Source organism: Pelophylax lessonae (genome assembly GCF_965119305.1).
Source record: "Pelophylax lessonae genome assembly, chromosome: 1".
In the NCBI taxonomy this organism is placed as follows: Eukaryota; Metazoa; Chordata; class Amphibia; order Anura; family Ranidae; genus Pelophylax; species Pelophylax lessonae.
Window position 1 is genome coordinate 615,630,129 of NC_138768.1, and position 26,966 is coordinate 615,657,094.

The 26,966-nt window shown below is 46.3% G+C and overlaps 1 protein-coding gene across 4 annotated transcripts in view; it reads left to right on the forward strand.

Moving 5' to 3' along the window:
* Positions 1 to 26,966, forward strand: part of CASP6 (caspase 6) — a 91,840-nt gene that overhangs the window by 37,720 nt on the left and 27,154 nt on the right. For 2 of the 4 annotated variants that reach the window (XM_082254429.1, XM_082254431.1), the window contains 2 exons: positions 21,352 to 21,390; positions 22,954 to 22,992. In XM_082254429.1, the coding sequence (XP_082110555.1) occupies positions 21,352 to 21,390; positions 22,954 to 22,992 (78 nt within the window). The remainder of the gene's footprint in view (positions 1 to 21,351; positions 21,391 to 22,953; positions 22,993 to 26,966) is intronic. The other 2 variants (XM_082254430.1, XM_082254432.1) reach the window with 1 other exon arrangement.

Consider the following 26,966-nt stretch of genomic DNA (forward strand, 5'->3'; position numbering starts at 1 on the left):
GTTCATGCCAAAGAGCTCAATTTTGGTCTCATCTGACCACAGCACTTTCTCCCAATCCTTCTCTGAATCATTTAGGCGTTCATTGGCAAACTTCAGAGGGGCTTGTACATGTGCCTTCTTCAGGAGGGGGACCTTTCGGGCGCTGAAGGATTTCAATCCATGGTGGCATATTGTGTTACTAATGGTTTGTTTGGTGACTGTGGTCCCAACTGCCTTGAGATCATTCACAAGTTCTTCCCCTTGTAGTTCTGGGCTGATCTCTCACTTTTCTCATGATCATCCTTACCCCATGAGGTTAAACCCTGCATGGAGCTCCAGACCGAGGGCGATTGATGGTTATTTTGTATTTCTTCCATTTGCGAATAATCGCTCCAACAGTTGTCTCCTTCTCCCAAAAAGCTTCTTGCTGATGGTCTTGCAGCCCATGCACTATCCCGTGTGCTTCTTCATACTGAGCGGAAGATTCACACCATTTATACAGCACGGAACTTCGTATTACTTTACCAAGGGTTTGATTCACCTTCATCTACTATCCAAGGGATTAGAGCGGGTCCCGACACCTAACATTCACCTGTTTCCATCACTAAGTGTGTATGGCCTGGTTTCTTTGGATGGGCTTTCCATTGTTTTCTCAAGTAGACCTGCTTTTGTGGACTGAGGGAATATTGTCCATCTCCAAACACCGAATTGCCCTGTTCATCACTTACTCATCCATTTTCAGATGTATGTGTGTGGATGGAAGCGTGTCTAGTGCAGCTGCCTGTCTGTGGTGACAGCGTTGTTATTTTTCAATATTGGTTATAGTGGAGGTGGAATTTTTGGCATTTGTATTTCCCAGTAAAGATTTTTGTAGTTCTTAGATATACTGGTCTTTTCCTCCTTGACGAAACTCTTGTGGACCTAATCCTCTTTAATTATTTGCCGCCCATTCCAGCCTTGTCCAGGTCTACAGTCTTGTCCCTGACTTCCTTTGACAGGTCTTTGGTCTTGTGCATTATATTAATGTGTAAATGGAAGAAAGAGATTCTGTTGACAGGTGTCTTTTATACACATATCAAGTTGTCGTTAAGAGCACCTTCTTAAATTGATAGGGCTAATATGTGTACCACATGAGCAAATACTGTAGCCAGTCTGTCAGAGCCAGCATCCAGGACTGGTAGAGACCTCAGGGACCTAGCTGCAGGTAGGGGAAGAGTTATTGGAGTAAGATGTGCACGCAGGTTTGTGCTGTATGTGGCAGAACCTGTACTCTATCACTGGGAGTGAGGTAATAGAAAAGCTGGGCTGGTGGAATGGGACACAAGCACAGCAGTGTTCCCTTCTAAATGCTACATTCAAAGAGATAAAGTGTGCCAAACTCAAGGATGGAGTGGTTCATGGTACAGAGCCTCAGATTGCGATACAGTGGCATCAGGGTTATGGCTCACTTCTGAGTGAGGGTTACCACCTTAACGTTGAGTTCACGTGAACGCAGCCCCACTTGGTCCTGGACATTGGTGAGCACATACACTGAAGGGAGAGTAGGTAGTGATTTGGCCCCGCCCACAAACGTTGTCCCTATACCTCCTAACTTTGTCCCCGTGCCCTGCACTCTCACCAATCTATCTATGTGTGCATTATATACACTCAAACCCAAACCATCTACTATAGTATTGGAACAGTACAGTGCTGGGTGTATAAACAAAGGTTGTACCCAAACCATCTACTTTAAGAGGGCGACAGATAGTGCTGTGTGTCTATACAAGGGTCCTCCTATCCATATTACTACCTGTGTACCCAAACCATTTACTTTAGGAGGGTGACGGTATACTGCTGTGTGTATATACAATGGTCCAAACCGTCTATTTTGGAAGAGGCCAGTACAGTACTGGGTTTGTATCTACAGAGATCCAATTTATATTACTACCTGTGTACTTATTCCATCCAATGTAAAAGGAAGACAGTACAGTTCTGTGTATATATTTGGTCCCATTTACATTACTACCTATGTATCCAAACCATCTACTGTGGGGGGGTTTAGAACAGTGCTAAGGATTCCATCCACATTGCAGTGTATCCAAATCATTGGCACTCTATACATTGTGTTGTATTTTACTTAAGGCCCGTACACACGTACCGATGGTCGGCTTACAAATGTTCCTCTTTTCTCCCCGGGATGTCGGTGTCTGCTGAAAAGTGCAAAGACAGCACAAGGACAGCACAAGAATTTTGTCCGCCGACTGCAGAAGTGATGTCATGTAATGGTTAACTTTCCCTGTGTTTTCTATTTTCTGAGCATGCCCAGTCTTGCAAATCTGCGGTCTGTCGGCCGAATTGTGTACTGACAGGCGAACAATCGTCCGTTCTGGTGTCGGCATACAAATATTTTCATGTTTGCACGAAAGACTTTTGTCCGCGGATTGTGCGCAGACATCTGTCGGAGGCACCATACTAACACGCGTACAATCGGCAGATCCTTCGTCCACCGACGTTTGTATGCCGACGATCGGTACGTGTGTACGGGCCTTTACTCTTGACTGCTGCATGCTGTAAACTGTTACATAACCCTGACCAAAGTGTTCATTTTCTTAATAGTTGTTGATTTTAATGAAGTTCTTCTTAAAGCGCATCTTCACTGCATCTGAGCACCACAAACTAAAAACCCTACTTGATTCATTTTTAATATTCAAAGCAAACTCCCCTATCCATCATTGTCTCCATGCTTTATTTTAGTGAGAAATCACTATGAAAGCCCCCCCCCCCCCAGCATTTCAGGTCGTGGTCATTTTGAGTAAGGGCAAATGATTCATGTAGCATTTACTTTCTGCCCTTAGCTCAAGTATGAATGCAGGAGAGGTTGCTGAGCTGTAAAAACCCCTCCTCCTCCTTCTGAAGTCTCCTAGGACATATGACATCATTTGCCATTTGCCTAGGCATGAAACCAGGAAGTAACTAAAGAAATGTAAAAAAAAAAAAAAGTTTTAGGGCCCTTTCACGCGGGCGATCCGATCAGATCCACCTGTCAGTTTTTTAGGCGGATCTGATCGGATCCTCCATGCAGCTCTATGGGGCAGCGGATGTCAGCGAGACACCTCCGCTGACACCCGCTGCCATCCGTATCCGATCCTGTCTGTGAAATCTGGACGGATGGAAACCCTATTTTTCCATCCGTTCAGTGATCGGATCGGATGAGAGCGGACAGGCGGTCCGCTCTCATCCATTCCCCCCATAGAGAGCAGCGGAGGCTGAGACACCTCCCTCTCCACTCTGCAAGCGGAGACGGAGCTGTCATCCGCCGGCTCAGCGGGGATCGCGGATCGATCCCCCCGCTGAGCAACACGGAGTACGCCGACGGAGGCGGACCGTGTGAAAGAGGCCTAAAACCAGTAAATATGATATACTTTCCTATCTATTTACTAATGCTAGCAGCACGAGGATTAAAAATAATCTTCCACTTTAACCACTTAAGGACCGAGCCCATTTTTGACACATTTTGTTCACAAGTTAAAATCAGTATTTTTTGCTAGAAAACTACTTAGAACCCCCAAACATTATATATTTTTTTTTTAGCAAAGACTCTGGAGAATAAAATTGCATTCGTTGCAATATTTTTTGTTACGGGGTAACTGCGCAGCGGTCTTTCAAACGCCATTTTTTTGGAGAAATTAAGAAAAATTACATATCACTGCATTTAAAAAAAACTAAACAGTAAAGTTAGCCCATTTTTTTTTTTTGTATATTGCGAAAGATGATGTCACGTTGAGTAAATAGATACCCAACATGTTATTTTAAAATTGCGCACACCCGCGGAATGGCGACAAACTACGGTCAATAAAAATCTCCATAGGCGATGCTTTTAAAACTTTTAACGGTTACCAGTTTAGAGTAGCTCTTTTTTTTTTTTTTTTTTATTGTATTGCTCTCGCTCTGGCGATCGCGGCGATACCTCACATGTGTGGTTTGAACAGCGATTTTCATTTGCGGGCCTCCGTATACGTTTTCTATCGTATAGAGCTCACGGCGATTGGGGGCTGTTAAAATTTTTATTTTATTTTTCCCCTATTTATTTTATTTTTTTTTTTTATTTTAGCACAGGTTTTTTTTGAAAATTATGTTTATTAAGTTTCATAGCAACATACAAAACAGAGCCATTTGGGCATACCCCGGCTCAAAAAATAAAACAACAAAAAAAGAGAAACAAAAAAAAACATAGAGAGCAGAACAAACAATAGGGGGGGGGGAACCCCCCCACTAACCCCCCAACAGTGGCTGCAGCTCAAGACAGTCAAGAGTATCACAGGTATGTACCGAGTCCTCTAAGCATTGGTGGTCCTAATCGCGGTCCAGTGCACACCGTAAATCACAAGCTTCACATAGCACAAAGCATATATACACATAAACCTAAGTAGCTGGTCGAGTTACATCAACGGCCGGAGCCGAGGAATCATCAGCGGTATCTGCAGCATCCAACCACAGATCCCACACTTTGTGGAATTTTTTGGAACATCCCCTAAACTTGTACACCGCTTTATATAGAGGTATCATGGAGTTCACCAGCGTTTTCCATTGTGACAATGTCGGGATCCCAGGGGCTCTCCAACGCATCACCACCAGTTTCCTGGCATAGAAGAGCAGAAGCCCCAGGAGGGTACGTGTAGCAACAGAATGGGCCAGCCCGTTCACCAACCCCAAAATACAAATCTCAATCTCAGCCGGGATAGGAATAGTAGTCAGTTTGGTAATGAAACCCCGGACCTCAGACCAAAACCCCAGCAGGGACGGACAGTGCCAGATCATATGGGTATAGGACGGGGAATCCCCATTACAGCGCCAACAGGCATCCGGGATGTCAGAAGACACCCTGTGTAATCTGGAGGGCGTAAGGTGGAACCTATGTACAATTTTAAATTGGACCAGCCGGTCCCTCGAGGAGACCAAATATTTAAACGGGTAGTCCCAGACATCCTCCCAATCCTCCGTGTCCAGGTCCCGCACCTCCGCCGCCCAGAATTCCTGCAATCTCTCCAGACCCACATGCACGCCTGGCAGCAAGGATCTGTAGATGGAGGACAGCGGTTTCCGAAGATTTTCATCCCTAAGGAGGAGCTCCAAATCCGCCGGAGTCATATCAGGGGGAGAACCCCCAAACTGAGTCCGAAAGGCGTGGCGAAGTTGCAGGAACCTGAAAAAGTATGAGTTGGGTAGATCAAAATTGGCCTTAAGCCTATCAAAGCTCAGCAAACCCTCCCCTTGACAAATGTGTGAGAGACACTTTATACCCCTAGAGGCCCACAGAGACGGGTCAGGAATGAGTAAGAACTCAGGCAACTCCGGATTGCGCCATAAGGGGGTATTAGGCGAGAGCCCGTGGGGGTCAGATTTAGTATAAGGAGAGACCAGCACCCAAGCCCTGATGACCGCCTTCATAGAGTTGGTGAGGGGATATGGGGCACGGGCGCCACGGAACAGGGCGTTGCGCAGTGCCTCATAGGACCCCAGAAGCGCCGCCTCAAGCACCACCGCAGAGTTCGCGTCATCCGATACAAGCCAGTTGTGGGCATGAGTCAACAGACCTGCAATGAAATACATGAAGAAATCCGGGCAAGCCAGACCCCCATGCGTCCAGGGCCGCTGTAGGACAGCTAGCCGCAGTCTCGGGGGGCGAGCCCCCCATATGAAGGTGGTCATTTGAGAGTGAATGGCTCTAAAGATCCGTTTCGGGATCCACACCGGCGACTGCCGCAAAACATATAGTAGGGGAGGCAACAACTTCATTTTAACAAGGTTTATGCGCCCAATCAAAGTCAGCGGGAGATTCGCCCACGCCCGGAGCCTGTCCTTGAAGGACTGGAGGAGAGGGTAAAGATTCAGAGCACAGAAATCCTGCACCCTCGGGGAGATCGTGACCCCCAGGTATCTGACACTGTCCGCCCAGCACAAGGGCAAAGAGGGGTCCGCCCGTGTCCGGGATTCCGCGTCCACCGGGAGCAAGAGAGATTTCTCCCAGTTCACTCGGAGGCCCGACAGCTCCGTAAAACGTGACAGCAGGGCCAGGACAGCCCGGAGGGAGGGGCCCGGGTCCCGGAGGAACAGAATGATATCATCCGCGTACAATGCCAGCTTTTCCTCCAGGGACCCCACCCGAATCCCCCCGATCTCTCCGGAACCCCGAACAGCCCTCGCCAGGGGCTCCACCGCCAGCGAAAACAACGCCGGCGACAGTGGACACCCCTGACGGGTGCCACGTCGGATATCAAATACAGGCGACACCCTACCCCCCAACTTGATCTGTGCCTGAGGCTTACTGTAAAGTATGTCAATCCATTTGCGGAAGGTAGGACCAAAACCAAACGAGCGGAGCACCTCACTAAGGTAGGGCCAGGCCACAGAGTCAAAGGCTTTCTCTAGATCCAATGACACCAAGACTCGCTGACTTTGATCCTCCGCCGGGACTTGCAGATGTGTATACACCCGGCGGATATTGATATCCGTAGATTTTTCCGGCATGAAGCCCGTTTGGTCAATGTCGACTAAGAGCGGGAGGACCTTCATCAACCTAGTGGCAAGGATTTTTGTGAGAATCTTCAAATCATAATTAAGAAGGGAAATCGGCCGATAGGCCGAGCAGAGGGTAGGGTCTTTGCCAGGTTTCAAGATCAGCACAATGTGGGCCTGAGCTAATGAGTCCGGAAGCGCGCCAGCCTCCAGACTGGCTCGGTATAGACTGCACAATCTGGGGGCCAGGTCTGCAATATACATTTTATACCAATCCCCCGGCAGGCCGTCCGGACCCGGGGTCTTCTCAGGGGGAAGAGAGCGGATGGCCGCCTCCACCTCCTCCAAGGTCAAGTCCGCCTCCAAGGAAGCGGCCTCATCCTCGTCCAAGTGCGGCAAGGAGAGATCCCCAAGAGTCCCCAGGTCCACCACGTCCCGCGGAGGGGAGGGCACAGAATACAGACGTTGATAGTAATTTCGAAACTCATCAAGAATAGCAGCAGGGTCCGCAGTGGTGTCCCCCGCCTCCGTTCGGATAAGGGGGACAACTGTTTGAGATTTAGAATCCGCCACCAGGTTAGCCAGGAGCCTCCCGTTCTTGTCACCACCCTCAAACACTCTAGCCCTGAGTGAGCCAACCTCCGCCAAGGCGGCCGAGGAGACATGCAAATGTAACGCCCTCTGGGCCTGGACCAGGGAGGAGTGCGCCTCAGGAGTCTGATCCAAGGCAAAATCAGATTCAGCCAAGGATACCCCTTCTTCTAACGCCAGCAGCTCCGCAGCGCCCTCCACCCTGGCCGCCTTAATAGCACTAATGTACTCCCCACGAATAGTGGCTTTAAAAGCGTCCCAGCAAATCATAGGTGTAGATGTATCCTCATTACGGTCCCAATATTGAGAGATCTTGCCCTGCATCGCCTCCTCCACCCCAGAGTCCCGCAGCCATCCTGTGCCCAGCCTCCAACACTCGTTCCCCCTCCGGCCCCCCAGCTCCAACGTGAGCTCCAGCGGGGAGTGATCCGACAAACCCGAAGGTAGGTACACGGCAGAGTTCACAAGCCGGAGAGCCGAAGGAGGGCAGAAGGCGAGGTCAATACGCGATCCAGACCTATGGGGCGCCGACACATGTGTGAAATGGCGGAGGTCAGGATTTTTCCACCTCCAAACATCAGTTAGCTGTAAGGCAGAAGCCCAGTGAACAAATTCAGGGCACCCTTGCCTGCTCGGGTTGGATGTGTCAAGCGTCCCATCCAAGATGGCATTGAAGTCACCAGCCAGGAAGATCCCCGGGGTGGAGAAAGCGGCCAGGCGCTCGTAAATCAGATACAACACAGCACTAGAGAAAGGCGGGGGCACATATACATTTACAAACACATACAATTTGGCCTCAAACCGCAATGCAAGAATAATATATCGGCCCTGCGGATCAGTAACAACCTGCTCTATATGGCATGGGAACGACTTGTTGACAAGGATAGATACCCCTCTTGCATAGGAGGAGTGCGTGGCGTGAAAGGAATGCCCCACCCAGCGCCGGCGTAGTGCCAGTACCGAGCTCCCAGTCAGATGCGTTTCCTGGAGAAACAGAATATGCGGCTTATGAGATTGGAGATATTTGAACATTAGGGAACGTTTAATTTTATTATTCAATCCCCGCACATTCCACGAAAGCAGCTTAATACCTCCCGCCATGGCATCCAAAGCAAGACGGCTGCAGGATCCCAGGGAGGGAGCGACCCAGCGGCTCCAGGAGGGGAGGTCCCCACACCACACACTCCTCCCCACCAGTTATACACTGGCCGGACCAAGGATCAAACAGTACTCGGTAAAGATACATAATAGAGAGAACGTCTGAGCACAAAATATAAGACAGTGAGCTAGCAGCCATGAGAAAAAAAAAGAAAAACCCAGTAGCACAAAACAACAATAAAAAAGAAAAATTAAGACAGTCCCAAAAAAAATAGTCCCTGCCGACCAGGAAAACAACAACACCCTGGCACGGCTTCATCCCAAAAACATGTGGTACCTCTTGCGGCCACAAGAGGGAAACAGTTACTTCAGGCCGCAAGCATGGGGTGCCGTGAGAGAGCCACCCGCGAAAAACAGGGGAGGCGGGTGGCACCCCACTGCACAGTCAGTGGCAAGGGAAAAGGGCGATGAAAGAAAAATAAACAGTCAATCGCAGTGTCAAAAAAAATAAAATATAACAATTTTCCGTGTAGGACACCAGAGTAGTAGAGCCCGAGAGCTCCTCATCATAGGAAAAGATAAACCATCCCAACAAGGAGCAATGAGGCAAGGGGAGACCAAGGTCTCATCTAAAAAATAAAAAATGGGGGTCAAGGCAAAAACAGGGAGAGGATAACCCAGGGATCCAGAGTGAAGAAAACCGGGGCAAAGAGTCATCCAGGGAAGCAAGGGAGAGAAAGGGGTGCAGCTGCACGGATCCAGGCAGGACGAGGAAGAACAGCAGTGCAGATAGGAGCCATTACTCACACCTCTCAACGAATGGTCAGCAGCCAGGCATCCGCGTCGTCCGGGGTATTGAAGAACCGCACCGTGCCCCCATGAGTGACCCGAAGCCGACTCGGGTATAACATGCCGTACTGGACCCCTTTTTCGCGTAGTCGGCGCCGGACATCAGTAAAGGACTTTCTCTTCCTCTGGAGGTCAGCCGAGAAGTCCGCATAGAGCTGGATAGAGGCATTCTCGAATCGCAGTTCGGGGTGCTTCCGGGCCTCACCCAGGATGCGGTCCCGGTCCCGGTAATTAAGGAAGCGGACCAGGAAGGGTCTAGGAGGGGCTCCAGGAATCTTTTTGCCGGTAGGGACCCGGTGTGCCCGCTCCACCACATACGTGGGCGATACCTCCCGAAGGTCCAGAAGCTGCCTGAAGAACCCCTCCGCAAACTCCGCCGGGGTCTCACCCTCCGCTCCCTCAGGCAGGCCGAGGACCCGGACATTGTTGCGCCTCATGCGGTTCTCCGCATCATCCGCCTTAGCCATAAGCGTGTCCACCTTTTGTTGCAGGGCATCCAGCAGGCCAGAATGGCGGGCCGTCGAATCTTCCGTCGTGGATACCCTATCCTCAACCTCCGTGAGGCGGCCTCGGATCTTGTCGAGATCGTTGCGAATCAAGTTGCACTCTTCCGCAAGATGATCAATGCGGACCAGAAGCGAGGTCTTGCTGTGCTCGATGGCTTGCAGGATGACCGCCGTATCGGCTCCCACGTCCTTGCCCGGAGCAGCCGGATCAGGGCTGGCGACCCGCGCATCCTCCATCTCTGCCAGCAAGGCCCGAAGCCGTTCCGTCAAGATGGCGTCCGGGCAGGCCGCAGGCAGGGCCTGGCGCGTGACAGGCTTGCACGGAGTTGCCGATTTCTTCCCCTTGGACGGCATATGAGAGCAGGAGATCGATCCTCAGCAGGTAGAGATGAAACCTAGGCAGGTACAGTCAGCGGATTCCCCAGGATGGCATAGATTGAATCAGGATGGCAGGAGCTCTCAGGGCAGACGTCCGTTCCGCTCTACATCCAAGCCACCTAGCACAGGTTTTTAACAAAAAAAATCTGATCACTTTTATTGCTGTCACAAGCAATGTAAACATCCCTTGTGACAGCAATAGGCAGTGACAGATACTCTTTATGGAGGGATCGGGGGTCTAAAAGACACTTCCATGTATTCAAGACGCTGAAAACGGCATTTTTAAATACACTCAATTTTTAAATTTGGCGCCTTTAGCAGCCGAGTAACCCGGACGTGACATCATGGACACCGCCTCCGGGTTACGTCATCGGAGACCCAATCAAAGCCACATCCAGCTTTGATCGGGCTGGCTGGTTGCTTGGGTCTTCCCTCTCGCTGGGGTAACGGCCGAGCGGCTCCTGAGCCGCATCGATTGTTACCGCCGGAAAGCCGACCGCTGACTCTAAAAATTGGTACTGGGTGTGATGCCTCTAGCTGCAGGCATCACCCCGGTACAACCACTTAAAATCAGCCGATGTACAGTTACGACGGGTTGCGTTTAAATGGTTAAAGGATTATGTAATGAAAGCGTTACCTTTTTTTTTGTTATTTTTTTGCTCTGAAGTTTTTTTGTGTCTGTGAGGCTGTCACCTATGGCATAGTAATTAGGAGTATTTTGTAAATACAAAATGTAAATATTGCTCCGGCGATGGTGTCGAGATGGATAGTAGCCGACATCCCTAATATAGACTTGGCGGAAAATGTATTCCCCTGGGGGCGGGACTTTAATGGCAACTATCCATCGAAATAATAAAGGTGTATGCACAAATGTAATAATATATATAGATTTATTGTAAATACATAAGTTAAAGAAAATATACAAAATTAAATGTAGAAAATACAAACATTACATGAAAAACATATATACTATGGCCACTAGGCTTGGCTCCTTTTTGGCTCAATATATACATCCCGATCAAGCTGGGTTTGTCCCTGGTCGACAGACTTCGGATCAGACTAGACGGGTTGTAGACATCATCACAGCTATTCAATCAGATTGGGACGGAGGGGGTAATCGTAGAGGCATGCTCCTCTCCCTAGATATTCATAAAGCTTTTGACTCCCTGTCGTGGGAATACCTTTTCGACGTGTTGACCAGATTTGGATTCGGCGCTCCCTTTCTCACGTTGCTGCGGACCCTATATAGTACACCCAGGGCGGTTCTTAGGCTGAAGGGCTTCTCCTCGGACTCTATCCCTATCTGTAGAGGTACCCGACAGGGCTGCCCCTTGTCCCCTCTCCTTTTTGTCCTAGCACTGGAACCTTTAGCCATTAAAATTCGTGCTTCACCGGACGTGCGGGGGGTGGTGTGCGGGGGCGTCGAACACAAGTGCGCCCTTTTTGCGGACGATATTTTAGCCATTGTCTCCTCGCCCGTCACGACTTTACCCAACTTATTTGCGCTATTGGATGCGTTTGCGCTTGTATCAGGATTGCATGTAAGCCAAACGAAATCCCAGGCACTAAACATCTCCCTGGAGGGTCGCACTGTGGACACACTTAGGAAATCTTTCAAATTTGCATGGTGCACGGACTCTATGCCCTACTTAGGCATTAATTTAACCCCATCCTTGTCTACACTCTACACAAAGAATTATCCTCCTCTGTTTACACGCCTGAAGGGTGACATGGATAAATGGTTGATTCAGCCCCCTTCGTGGTTTGGCAGACTATACTCCGTCAAGATGAATGTCCTTCCGAGGGTGTTATATCTGTTCCGCACTCTGCCAGTCGCGCTAAGGCGGTCTGACCTGCTCAAGTTTCAGGGTCACGTCCTTTCCTTTATCTGGGGGAACAAGAGGCCCAGGGTGAACAAGAGGACGCTGTACACCCCTAAAGTCAGGGGGGGTCTGGGGGTACCGGATCTGCTGAACTATTATTATGCTGCACAGTTATCCCAGTTGGTGAGATTCCACTCGGAGGGGGCCCGGATGCCCTGGATGGAATTGGAGGCTAGCTCGGTACCGGGCCTGGCAGTCTCCCATGCAATGTGGTTATCGCCTAGGGATCGTCCCCCCATCCTGTGCCCAGCCTTGTCTCATTCTATGGCCATTTGGGATCGTTTGACCAGAACACATGGCTTTAGGTCCCCACATACCCCATTGGCCACTATTCTTAACAACAGCGGGTTCCCCCCGGGTCTCTCCCCCAGATCTTTTCAGTGGTGGACGAACAAGGGGTTGCTTCGCATAGCGGACTTTTGTGATCATAGGGGTATCCTCAAACGTCAGCAGCTGATAGAAAAACATGCCCTGCCTGACACTGAGTATTATAGGTATGCACAGATTGATCATTACCTGCGATCCCTGTCTCGCCTGTCCGATCTGACTACCATGACCTCCATGGAATTTTTGTGCCGCAAATACGATAAATTACGGGGGTATATTTCCATGATTTATAATATGCTTATGGACTCGCCCCTGAAGCTTCCATACATGGAGCGATGGGAGGCGGATGTCGGGGAGGTTGTGGAGTTGGCGGACTGGCACGACATGGCTCGAGAGGCTTCCAGGTCTCTAGTTAACACTTCAATCATCGAGGCCAACTACAAAGTGCTCCTGCGCTGGTACATGGTACCAGTCAGGATAGCATCCTTTGTGCCAGGAGCATCCTCGCGGTGTTTCCGGGGGTGTGGCCAAGAGGGTACGATGTTCCATGTTTGGTGGCAATGCCCGAAGGCCCGACGCTTTTGGATTAGAGTGTACAATTTCATCTACACCCTCACGCAAATAAACCTACTCAAGTCTCCTCAGCAGGCACTGTTGGGCAAAAAGGTGGATACAGCCAATAGAGCGCAGAGGCGGCTCATAACGTTCATATTTACTGCAGCAAAAATAACAATAGCGAGATCCTGGAAGTCTGCTACGATACCATTTGAGCTGCTTAGGCACAAACTGAATTGGATTATGGTTAATGAGCGCCTGACGGCTCAACTGGAGGACAAATTGCGTGTGTTTGACAAGGTATGGGGATCGTGGATTAACTACCTCACTGGGGGTACCTGATGGACTCGGGAAGGTCTGGGGGTGGGGTGCGGGGGCGGGGTCGGGTCCAATCGTACAAATCTTTTCTCTTCTCTCTTTCCCCTTTTCTCTTCTTTTCTTGTGGCTCTATTGTCCTTTCTCTTTCTCTTTTTCTACGATTTGTCTCAGTTTACGATATGGGGTTAACAGTGGTACTGTATTCTAAGGGCTTAGTACCCCATGTCCCCAGCCCAGGCTGGGGCAAAGATCTGTGGGATCACGATCTAGCCACTTATCCTGTGTAGTACGCACAATGTGATTAAATGCTCGGGGTGGTTGGCCCTGTTTACCCTCGGTGAAGGTCCCTCTAGATACCTTGAGGCTCCTGTTTTTTGTGTTTTGAGGTGCTAGCCCTTGCCACGTTATAGTTTCGACCTTTTATAGAAGTATTATCTAATGTTTGCTATGGTTATACCACTGTTAACGTTTATTATGCACTGATTTTTTATTATGTGTGTATATTTTGCACTATTTTTGTGAAAACTTTCAATAAAAATCATTGAAAAAGAAAAACATATATACAGTAAAAATGCGTTACTATTGAAACATGCAAGGCGAGAAGGTTTCCCAAGTTGGGTCTGACGCGTTTCGGGTGAAACCCTTTATCCAAAGGTCAGTTGGGATACAATTCAATCGCCAAATTTCCGGATGGAAGCAATCGCATAGAAAAAATCTGCCGCAGTATTAAGTGGAAGCGCACCAGTCAGGGGAAGGCAGAACAGCCAAAAGGGGAAGGGGAATAATGAGGCCAGCAATAAATTGCCCCTGTAGTTGTCGTATTTGCGGTTTATTAGATGATGTCACTGTGTTAGAATCCTTTGTGAATCGTGACCTATCCCGCGTAGATCCCGGTAGGACAAGTTGCAAGTGTAAGAAAAGTATCACGAGGGATGGTAGAACTGTAAGCTGCTGGGACCTGTGTGCTCTTCCCCCACTGCGCTGCCTCTACACCTCATTCAAATAAAAAAACCTTGTAGTCATTACGAAAATTCAAAGTGTTTTCTAAATGGTGCCCATGCTAAGTGAGTGACCTCCTGTGCTTACAGTGAAGCAGGGAAGGCGCTCTACATGGGACATGGAAGCTAGTGGAGATCACTGCGGAAGCGGTGTCTAAAATTCTGAGATTTCCAGCTTCCAAGGTGATCCCACAGGTATGGCACTTAAGCCCCGTACACAGGCACAGATTGTTGGCCAACTGATCGGCCAACTTTTGTTCAGTGTTGTTTGTTGGTTGAAATGTGCTCTAGACTTGCACTGGACTTTTGTTGGCCAACAAAAACCAACTTCAGAAGTGATGTCATGTGATGGTTGACTTTCCGTGTGTTTTTTCTTCTCTGAGCATGCCCAGTCTTGCTCATCTGATTTTTGTCTGCCGAAATCTGTACTGACTGAGGAACAATCGGCCGTTCTTTGTTGGCCAACAAAAATTTTATAGCATGCACACCAAATTTTTTTCGGCCGAAAATTCGCAGTTGGTTGTCGGAAGCATCATACTAACAAGCCTACAATCGGCAGATCGGATGTTGGCCAACAATTTACGGCCAACAATCTGTGCATGTGTACGGGGCTTTAAGGGCCATACACACTATAAGATTTTCTGAAGACTTTTTCCTTCAGACTTACCAAAACCATATACCGTATATACTCGAGTATAAGCCGACCCGAGTATAAGCCGAGGCCCCTACTTTTACCACAAAAAGTTGGGAAAAATCATTGACTCGAGTATAAGCCTAGGGTGAGAATGCAGGGCGTCGGGCATGGTACAGGAGAATACAGGGTGACTGGCATGGTGCAGGAGAATGCAGGATACTGGCATGGTGCAGGAGAATGCAGGATACTGGCATGGTACAGGAGAATGCAGGGTACTGGCATGGTGCAGGAGAATGCAGGATACTGGCATGGTACAGAAGAATGCAGGATACTGGCATGGTGCAGGAGAATGCAGGGTACTGGCATGGTGCAGGAGAATGCAGGGTACTGGCATGGTGCAGGAGAATGCAGGATACTGGCATGGTGCAGGAGAATGCAGGGTACTGGCATGGTGCAGGAGAATGCAGGGTACTGGCATGGTGCAGGAGAATGCAGGGTACTGGCATGGTGCAGGAGAATGCAGGGTACTGGCATGGTGCAGGAGAATGCAGGGTACTGGCATGGTGCAGGAGAATGCAGGGTACTGGCATGGTGCAGGAGAATGCAGGGTACTGGCATGGTACAGGAGAATGCAGGTTACTGGCATGGTACAGGAGAATGCAGGGTACTGGCATGGTACAGGAGAATGCAGGGTACTGGCATGGTACAGGAGAATGCAGGGTACTGGCATGGTGCAGGAGAATGCAGGGTACTGGCATGGTGCAGGAGAATGCAGGGTACTGGCATGGTACAAGAGGATCTGGGGTTGTGGGCATACTACAGGAGATGCAGTGCTGTGGGCATGGTACAGATGGACCATGCCCGCAGCACTGCATCCCTTGTAGTGTGCCCGCAGCCCTGCATAATGGCAGGTAGTGCAGCTGTTTCACTTACCTGTTCCAGAGGCGCCGACACGTCATTGCTCACGCGCTGCCGCCGCTCGTATACTTTCGGCTATTCCCGGCCACTCCCGAGCGGCGGCGGTGCGTGCGCGGTGACATGTATGCGACGGGCGGTGCCATTTTAAAGCTTAAGCCCGTCGGAGCGGCCAGGGACTTTTTTTTTTCTTGACTCGAGTATAAGCCGAGGGGGACGTTTTCAGCACAAAAAATGTGCTGAAAAACTCGGCTTATACTCGAGTATATACGGTAATATGAGGTCAAACCTAAACACTTGCACTTGCCCTTGCACTATTTGGAAAAGGTAAATCTGAAGGAAATCTGACAACAAAAGTTGGATAGTGTGTATCCAGCTTTAGTCCAAGCTGGATAAATGTAAATGGAAAAAATTGCTATAATTTTAACTTGAAATGTTTTGACTGGGGTTGTGGTTAAAGGCTGAAAAGTACAAGCTTATATCACATAAAAACAGCATTTTAGCTCATTTAATTCTCAGCTCAAGTTATCATTGAGTATGTGTTTAATCACTTCTGACCAAGTATATAATCTGTGTAATCTGCATAGTTGGGAAGATAAAAATACACGGATAAAAGCAGATATGTACCAATCCTAGTCATTATAGGGCCTTACTTGCCTCACATGACTAGCTATGGGTCAATCTATCATCTGACTTAGCATTTTGTAATCGAAAATCAGATTATATAACAATAAAACCTGTAAAACTGGCACATTTCCAGTAAGACTGTTACTTTGGAAAAGGCAAACAAAAACATTTCCATAGTTTTCTATTGGCAGAATAATTTAGATTTCTGAATATAAACTATTACTGTAACTATTGTCTTAATTTCTGAATCCGCTATCTTGTTAATATGCAAATTAAGGTATCTGCTAAACCATAAATACAGGAAAATGTGTTGTCTCTGCTCTCCAGGCTTTGCTTTTTGGCAAGGAAGAAGTGGGCTAGTAGTGAGCGGTGGAGGGGAGTCGTTTGCTCATTGGCCCAGTACTAAAAAGATACATTGGGCTGGTGGTTCTCAGAGGAGGTACTTCCCTATTCAGACCTCAATCAGAGTGGGGCCTGCATTTAGTGACGTATGCTGGGCATGTTCAGACTTGCCATCATAGCATATAGCAGAACAAAGTCTTCAGAATAGGCTTCATTTGCAGCTCAAAATGATCACATGACTAAATGCCAAGAGCTGCAAAGTTAGCTGTTGTTGGAAGATGTGACTTAAATCCTGTCTTTTAGAAAAACCCATTATTCACCATGTCCACCAAATAGCGCAGCACAATGATACACTTTGTTTGCTACATTTTCATTTGCACACAGAAATCTGTACCTATAACGACAGGGTTCTGAACAAAAAACTAATAATGGCATACTGGGGCGGCACCAGAGACATCAAGAACATATAAAGCACGTGCCTCGTCCATAGTGAATAGCCTAGAAAAATGAATATGTATGCGGACTTTAATGGCACATAAGAACAAAAAAAAACATCGTATAAAATCAGTAAATATTTTTTACAAAAATATTCATGTTAAAAGCAAGGTAAGGGGGGGGGGGGAAGAAACCCCCTAAGGTGCATAATAGATAGTCAACATAAGCATATATTGCACAGTTTCTTACAGGTAAGGTATAACAGCATAATACAGACAAATACCAGCTACCAAAGATAACATAGGAGGATAAAAGATAATGACTCTCCTTGATAGCGCTTATTCAAGGCAAGCTACTCCCATGTATGAGATGTTTGTCAGCAATGGTATTGGGTAGTCAGGTATGTCCGTCTGTTAATACAGTTCAGGGCTCCAGGCTCAACATGTTTCGCGCCCTATGCGCTTCTTCAGGGGCCTGTCAGGGAGCACACAATGTCGGTCAAGCCACAAGCCAAGGTCCAGAATCTGGTTGAGAGTGGGGATGCATTCGTGGATAATAGATCATGTGTGGAAACCACCTACAAATGTGGGGCTAGCAGCATGTGTCCAGTGTCGTTACCATTTGAGTCCCATGAATGAGTGAACAGTCTCTTCATTGAAGGGAGTCATCCCTCTGGATCTTACCGGATCTTAGATCTTACCGGATCTAATGAATATCCATTAACCTGGATAATTTTTGGCCAGAAAATTGCATGTGGGGGTTGCCAACCCGTCCTCATGTACCACCACCTAATATCTCTATTTTTATGTGGAATATCTCTGAAATGATGTGAGATTTAATGTTAAAACCACTTGATCTTACTAGATCCAAAGAATATCTATTAGCCTAAATGATTCTTAGCCAGAAAATTTGATAAGGGGGGACCATCCCCCCTCATTAATCACTTAATAAGTCTCTAAATATGTGAGATTTAACATTAGATCCGGTAAGATCAAGTGGTTTTAATGAATATCCATTATCCTGGTTGAATTTTGGCTAGAAAATTGCATGTGGGGGGCCTGCCTGTCCTTATGTACCACAACCGAATATCTCTATTTTTATGTGGAATATCTCTGAAATTATGTGAGATCCAACTTTAAAACCACTTGATCTTACTGCTTCTAAGGAATATCTATTGGCCTGGATGATTTTTAGCCCAAAAATTGCATGTGGGGGGCCTGCCTGTCCTTATGTGCCACCACCTAATATCTACATTTTTATGTGGAATATCTCTGAAATTATGTGAGATCTAACGTTAAAATCGCTTGATCTTACTGGATCGAACGCATATTTATTAGCCTAAATGTTTTTTAGCCAGAAAATTTGATAAGGGGGGCTCCTCATTAATCACTTAAAGTCTCTAAATATGTGAGCTCGAACGTTAAAACCATTTGATCTTACAGGATCTCAGGATCTAAGAAGTAGCTTCCTAAATAGATAACTGTCTGGTAATTTTTTAATAAGGGGGGCTGATGACGGGTTAGCCCCCCCCCCCCCAGAAAACAACTGGTAATATTGCTCCTTCTTCTGTATGAGATCTAACGCCAACAACAATTGATATAACCTGATCTAACAAACTGCGTATGTTTTATTTAAAAGTTTTGATTTGGCAGGGGGGGGGGGGGGGTCGCCCTAACCAGGCTGAGGTGTCCTGAGAAACCTTTTTAACATGGAGTAATCCTTGAAATAATTTCTTGGCTTCAGGGAACCCCTGCTAATAATGATTACATTTACAGCTCACAGTACATTAGTATGGTCAGTACGCAGAATGCTGCTTACATTTGTGGTCATTGGGCAGAATCCCCCCCCCCTTACAGATAGCTAAAATGATCAATGGTGTCAGTGGTTTCTTATCTGAAAGGCAGGAATTTCTTACTACTCAAGGAACCCCTAGCAACTACTGGATGAAACCTAGGGTTCCTTGGAACCCTGGTTGAGAAACCCTGCTCTATATTGTTCTTGTTTGCTCCTCGCTGCCACCTACATAAAAAGTTATGTAGGGGGCTGAAGCGGGGTAGAGAGGAGGTGGGTCAATAAAGACAGTAATTAGACATTGGAGGAGAGGGCTATGGCAAGTAAGAAGGGAGGGGTTCTGCTTTATAACCGGTCAAAAAATAAAAGGTTCAGAGACAAATCCCAAATTAACAAACTATTTAAGGAAAGCAAAAAAGCTGAGCGCTATTAAAATACTTGATGTTCCTGTGCCTGCAGACAATAGTTCATAATATGCTGTTATGGTAATGCATGCCTTACCATAATGCACTTAATAAAGTACTGCGTAAATAAATGGCGCTATATAAATCTGGTTACAAATATTGCACATTACAGACATTGGTGTGATGCAGTACTGTTCGCCTGAATGGTGCCGTAATGCACATTGCTAGCATATTAATGAGCACACAACATAACTTCACAGCAAGCTACACTCTCACGGGTCCATGAGGGCAGTGTGTTGAATCATTTTGCGCTGGTCCACAGCACACGCTGCTTTGAGGTGCAGCGCATGGCGCTTTGAGGTACTATTCATAATTAATGGCATAGTACTGCACCAATGCACCCTTTTCTTTTTCCCTGGCCATGAAGTTATGGTTTTTGGAGGATTAACAAATAAATGAAACTCATCCATTAGAAAACAAGTAATATTTATCCTGTGCAGCCTGTGTACCGTTGTTTTTAGTTGGCGATTCTTGCAGTTTACGACCATATTGGAATGAGGTATCCACAGCATAAGGAAGGAATAGAGGTAAAATTATAACCTTGTCCCTATTACCCTAAAATACAACCCCCTGAGTTATAGCTCTGAGTCACCGAGAACTTTGTGGCTCAGTGCTATCACAACTGTTGGGATGAAATATCAGCCACAAGGATTGTGTTGTTTACATTAAGTCGAGGGACATATAGAATTGCATTGTGAGAGGAAGCAGTAAAGTACAGTTGTTGTTTAGCACTGCAAAGCTAGGAATAGCGCCTGCAATACAGTATGTAATGACTATCACAATGAACATCTAAAATTACAAAAATGCATAATTTTTTTTAAATATTACGGCATACTGATATAAGTGTTTTCATCAGGCTGATGTCTTTCAGTTGAATGGCAGGTGCAATTTCAGGCTCCTGTACACTCTCTTGGGCTTTCAGCTTAGGGATACCAGCTTGTAAACTGAAGGGAGTGGGAATAGACTACAAGCATGCTAATCCAGCATGCTCGCGGCTCATTCAAACTACAAGTTCATCTGCTGCTGTGGAAGATGAGACTAGTAGTTTTCTCATTCATAGATTCCTGTGACTGAATTATTTGGCTGTGCAGGTGGAGCCCCGCACAGCTGGGCTGTTTTCAAAATATGACAATGGGTGCGGGGGGTAGTATCCTCCGCCTGCTGTCACGAGGAACTGGAGTGCCAGGGGGAGGTTGCTGAACATGTTACATGTTATATTCTAAATATGGATGTGACATGTTCGGAAGGGTGAATTTATCTTTAAAGTCTATGCCTTTGTAAAAAAGGGCACCTTTAGGCAAAACTAACCCTGCAGTTTTTAGTGGGTACCATATGGTCCCTGAAAATCGATGTGACTCATTTTTTAAAGTTCCAACAGTGTCCCCTGGATGCCCTCAAATTTTCACTAGATGCCAAGAACCACCGTGCAATTTTGGTGTCTTGGTAAATTGAGGTTTGAAAACTTTAAACTTGCAAAGGACTGCTTGACTGACAGTGTTAATGAAATGGAGGAATGATACCTTGGTACCTTATTTGGAAAGATTTTACTGGCCATCAGTGTCTCTAATCGTCTATTTGAGACATTAATTCCTTAAGCTGGCTATACACTGAGCAGATTTTGGTGACATTGAGGGAGCCGAGCGGTCTGTTTTAAGCCGAACAGTGGCTGCATCCATCCAGTCAGATGCAGCTTCTGTTCAGGTATTCTTAACAGAATACACTTGTTGGCACTGCAAAATTTTCCCTGTGCGCTAGAGAGCATGAAACAAGTAGTCGGTTACAAAAAAAAAGGTCTTTGGTTATGTGGCCAGCCTTAGATTGAACACCGATATGTGCACAGAGGTGGACTACACTTCTTGACTGAAAATAAGAATCACAGCAGGATATGCACTGGAGACAACAATTACTTTTTAAAATTACATTTTATTGTATAATTATTTATTAATATTTATGGATTGCGCTATTATTTCTTATGCATATTACCATTTGAAATTTGACGTGATACATATGGTTTATGATAGTGATGTACTTTTTAATATTCTATATAATGTAATGTATAATAACTTCCTGAGAAAATGTTTATACTAAATGAATGTAATAATTGTTTGTTTTATAAAGTTGAAAATACAAATGTGAAACCTGTTTGTATTTTATCGTCTACTGCAGATCATCAGGAAGTTGACAGCAGAATAGTGGAGAACAAAGGTAGAGTGATAAGCACTGTCTTCTTTATACAAGACTATTCAAGCATGTGGAATGTCAACAGAAATTATGTTGATGCAGGGATATCCCCTGCTGCATGATTGTATTTTTACAGGAGGGAAGTGCTGATTGAATGCTGGCTTTCCAGCAAGACCGTTCGTTTTTCTTATTTACTCCTTTTTGTTTTATTATTTCGTTATTTATTAAAATTTTTGGATTGTCCTATTGTAAGGCTGGGTTCCTTATTATGCGAATTGAAGCCGGTTCACACACTTCCGGGGCGGCTGCGGTCTGCATTTGGAAAGGGTCCTGTGCATTTTTGACTCTGAATCAGATGTGAATTCACGCAGAATTTTGGACCTGATTCACAGTTGATTCAGTGAACAGGGACACACCAGACCTCTGCTGTGAGCCGTGGCCACAGCATGTGTGAACCCAGCCTTACACATTCTCTTTTGAAATTTGGGGTGGTATACGTTTTGATAGTTATGCACTTTTATATGTTTTATATAATTTATTGTATAATTTTGGAAAGAAGATGTAGATAATCCAAAGACATGCTGGTAGGTTAATTGGATCCTGTCTAAATTGGCCCTAGTATGTGTATAAATGTGAGTTGGGGACCTTAGATTGTAAGCTCCTTAAGGGGAGGGACTGATGTGAATGTACAATGTATATGTAAAGCGCTGTGTAAATTGACAGCACTATTGAAGTACTGGAAATAAATATATATGTGTGTATGTGTGTATATACTGTGGGTGTGTATAATAAATATATACTGTATTTTCTGGCATATAAGACTACTTTTGAACCTCAAAAAAATCCCCCAAAAATGGGGGGGTCTTCTTATACGCCGAGTATAATATCTCCAAGGTAACCTAAGTATAAGTATTACCGGTAGATGTAATCTCTCAAGACGCTGGCTGTGTGGGAATCCTGTACCTGTATACCGTATGTACCGTAGCTTCAGCTACATACAGCGCTGAGCCAATCACAGTGAGCGATGTATTCTATTATTGAATGCAAAGCCTGCTCGGATTGGCGGAGTAACATCAGCCCGCCTCTTGGACTCTGCCAATCCGAGCAGGCTTTGCATTCAATAATAGAATACATCCCTCACTGTGATTGGCTCAGCGCGGTATGCTGTATGTAGCCGAAGCTACGGTACATACGGTATACCAGTACAGGATTCCAACACAGCCAGCGTCTTGAGATTACATGTACTGGTAATACTTCTACTTAGGGTACCTTGGAGATATTATGAGAGATTACATATATTACAGTACTTGGGGTACCTTGGAGATCTGTGAGAAATCTGATGTTTTTCAATGGCGTCGCCTTGCTTCGGAAGGGAGGTAGTCTTATACGGTGAGTATAGCCCAAAACCTATGTTTTAACTTGAAAATTAGGGGGGTCTTATACGCCTAGTCGTCTTATACGCCGGAAAATACATTATATACACAAAAGTATAACTAAGTTAATTTATCTGTTTTATAGTGATAAGAATATAAAAACAAAAAAACAAAACAAAAAAAACACCTGTTTGTAATTTATGATCTGTTGCAGACCAGCAGGAAGTTGACAGCAGAAAAGTGGAGAACAAAGGTAAAGTGCTAAATATTGTCTATTTTAATATGTTTAATTAGTGCATGCAATAACTGTTGAGCTTGCAACAAATTCAGAGCTGTCCTGCGTGCTCTGCACATTTTCTGTGTATCTTGGAATAAAGAATAATTGGCTTTAATTTGGTAGAGATGTGAGAATTGTAGTGGTTGAGCAAAACACACTGGGAGGGTTAACACCACTCAGTTGACAAAAATGCCCTGTGTTGTCAGCTGAAAACAGGGCTTGAACCTGAACTCTATGCAGAAATAAAAGACACAAATCAATTCAGGTCTGTAATCATTAATACATTATTAAATGGGGAGCGGGGTTTGCCGTGAAAGAAGATTGCCGCCTAACCCTCAAGCTCTAGCAGACAGCAGCCACAATCAAGCTCCATCGAAGGCTCCTGATGATCGTACATGCTCTCAAAAATGGGGACCTCATCCCGCAGCAGCTTGGCTACCAGGTCCCGCTCTCCCCAAGACGCTATTGGCGGATAAGCTAAAATATCCCAGGGATATTCCAGACTCAGGCAAGCAACATGGCGGCATCGCAGGCCTACTCTCTCCCCTCAGTTGCCAACACTACCAACACGGCATCCTCAAGTCTGCCTCCCTCCTCCGCTGAGAGATCCTAGCTCCCGTAACAACAGCCCAGCTTAAATGACCTACAAACCATAGTAGCAGACATTAAGACCCATTATCTGCTGCGATCACTGATCTCCGCCATGACATCCAGACGCTCGCTGGCCGAGTACAAGAGGTCAAACAAACCACTGTACATCAGAACACTATGAAATCTACTTCTAAGAAGATCTACCATCGTACGTGGAAGACGTACATTGCGTGGTGGGAGTCTCTTGGGGTTCCTTCTCACTCCTTCTCGGTGGCTTGGATCTTAACCTTCCTTCAATGGGGGGTTGAACAGAAATTGGCCTTGGGTACCATCAAGGGCAAGGTGTCGGCTTTGGCGGTCTTCTTCCAACGACCTTTGGCCACACACTCCCTGGTTCCTCCAGTGTGGGTTCCCTTGCAGCCTTGGGATCTTAATGTGGTGCTTTTAGCTCTGCAGGAGCCTCCTTTTGAAAATATTTGGGAGATTCCCCTGCTTACATTGTCTCAGAAGGTGGCCTTTTTAGTGGCTCTCACTTCTGCGCGCAGGGTGTCAGAACTGGCGGCATTATCCTGATGTTCACCTTACCTGGGGATTCACAGAAAGGGGGGTTCTTCGCCCCTGTCCGTCGTTCCTTCCAAAGGTTGTCTCTAATTTTCATTTAAATGAAGACATTGTGTTGCCTTCCTGTGTCCCAGGTCTAAACATCCGAAAGAAATCGCCTTGCATGCCTTGGATGTGGTCCGGACAATTAGGGTGTACCTGGCAGCTACGAAGTCTTTCAGAAAGTCAGACTTTCTATTTTTGTGCTCCCGGATGGACCTCGAAATGTTGTCAGCTTCCTCTGCAACCATTTCCAGATGAATCAGACGGATGGTGGTTCAGGCCTATTCCATCAGGGGTCAGGTTTCTCCTTTCCCTGTCAAGGTGCACTCTACTAGGGCGCTTAGTGCCTCCTGGGCCTTCCGTCATCAGACATCAGTGGCACAGGTTTGCAAGGCAGCCACCTGGTCGTCAGTGCATGCTTTTACAAAGTTTTCTAATGTGCATGTGTTGGCATCTGCGGTTGCTTCCTTTGGCCACAAGATTTTGCAGGCAGCTGTTTAAGAGGACCTGATCCTCTGAGGGTGTATTGTTTTTTTCAGGTGGGCTCTGGTTGTTTGGTTGAGCCCCTGTTGCCTGGTTGGCTAATATTTAGCGTTGGGGATTTTTTGGTTTTTCCCACCCTTTATGTTTAACACCGGTTTGGGACGTCCTAATGGTTATGAATACCAGGAGCTGTGTCCGTCAATGAACGAAAGAGAAAATTTAATTTTTGACTTACCGTAAAATCCATTTCTCTGATGTTCATTGACCGACACAAAACCCACCCCTCTGCAGAGTTATTAGTCTCCTGACACTGCTTGTTACAAAACTGAGTGGCTATAGCAGAGAGAGGGAGTATACCCCCTGGGACTTCCCATGGGTGTAGCCAGAATTTTTTTTTCTGCCTAGTGTCCTACTCCTGTAAGGGACAGTATAACCCAATGGTTATAAATACCAAGAGCTGTGTCCGCCAATGAACATCAGAGAAATGGATTTTACGGTAAGTCAAAAATCCCATTTTTTTCTGACGCTTGGATGTGAGTTGACTCATAGCATTCCTCCTTTTAATATGTTTATTGGCCACTTGACTGAGACCTGTATATGGTACTCAAACACCCTCTTTCGTTACATGCCCCAAGCCGTTATTGCAATCCACCTCTGCTTTTTTTGCCTCTAGCGGTAAGCATCCTGTTATGTGTCTAATCTTTGAGGGGCCCCACTGATGAACCTCTTACCCTCGCAATCCTGTGAGTCGTTCCTACAAGCCTTGTGTGAATGTCCTATAATTGCTGTTGTTGCAATGCTCCAGACTACCATTCAACCCAAGGTTGTAGACACACTGATGTCATCATATTGGTGATATTATTTATCCTATGACAACATTTGTGGCTCTTTAACTTTGTACTGACTGCCTCGTGGGGATCACCTACAAACACAGTATTTAGTGTACCCATATAATTAATTCTCTGAGCAACTACACCACCACCTAGTGGTGTCATAAGATTTACACATCGATAGCAATTGGAAAACTCGAGGCTGCTACCCTCACCCTTGATAAGCTGATCCCTGTCGGACTGTTAGGTAAGCCTGAACAACTTTTAGCAAATTCCACACCGTCCAAACATAGTAAACACAGTAATGTCTTGTTTTACACTATGACTGTCTTGCTATGCTGCCACTGTCAACGACCCAGGGGGAGGGGAGGGCAAGGAGGGGAAAAATTCCAACCCCACCTCTCTTTTTTTTCTTCTTCTTCTTTTTTTTTTTTTTGTAAAACTTGAAATGCCGTTTATCTTTATGGTCTGTGAACATTACTTGCATAGGGGTTTCAAAGGTAATGTAGCACCCCATGATAACAATCTCGGAACCCCCTTCCCCCAACCTCCACAATGAGGATATATGCCTGGAAAAAGGTACAATATTTTCTTTCTTTGCTAACACCTGCCCTCTAATGTTATGTTACCCATGTGACAGCTCCCTTCATTCCATCTCTCTTTTGGAGGCAATGGACCATGCACACCTCAATTCCTTCTATTCTATTACGCAGATTCCCAGCAATCTTGTAACAAGCTTGTCAGCTACCAGACAAGTGAACCGTATATGTGCTGAAAGCGTGACTCACTTATTTCCCATGCCACATCAGAATACTCAGTTTATTATGTTTATCGTGTTAATACGTTTGAACTGTTCATTGTTTCAGGATGATGCTTGTGTTGATAAAGTGCTGTTATACCAGGTTAGATAAGGTTCTCCTCTCTTTAACAAACCTCCTACCCTTCTCAAGGTATTGCAGACCCATATCATCTAACCTTCATAAATCCTACTGCCTACTCAATGCCACTGCTCTACATACTCATCCTCCTAGAAGACCCTATACTTTACTGCATGAAAATCGCCCTCCTTAAACCCTTTAAATCAGCCCGCACTGGCTTCCTGTCTGCCGGAGCTGCCTTTCGTCCCTATTCTTCCCATAACAACACCTCCCACACAGTGGTAACCTCTTCTTCGACATACATTCTTGCCCTAATATCTGTAAACCCCACTTAACACCTCTGGCTGTACCGCAAAAACGGTCCACATACCATCTGGCCAAGTCAGAGCAGGTTCTCACATGTTGCCGGATCTCTCTCTCTCTCTCTGTCTGTCTGTCTGTCTCTCTGTCTGTCTCTCTCTCTCTCTCTCTGTCTCTCTCTGTCTGTCTCTGTCTGTCTCTGTCTCTCTGTCTCTCTCTGTGTCTCTGTCTCTCTGTGTCTCTCTGTCTCTCTGTCTCTCTGTGT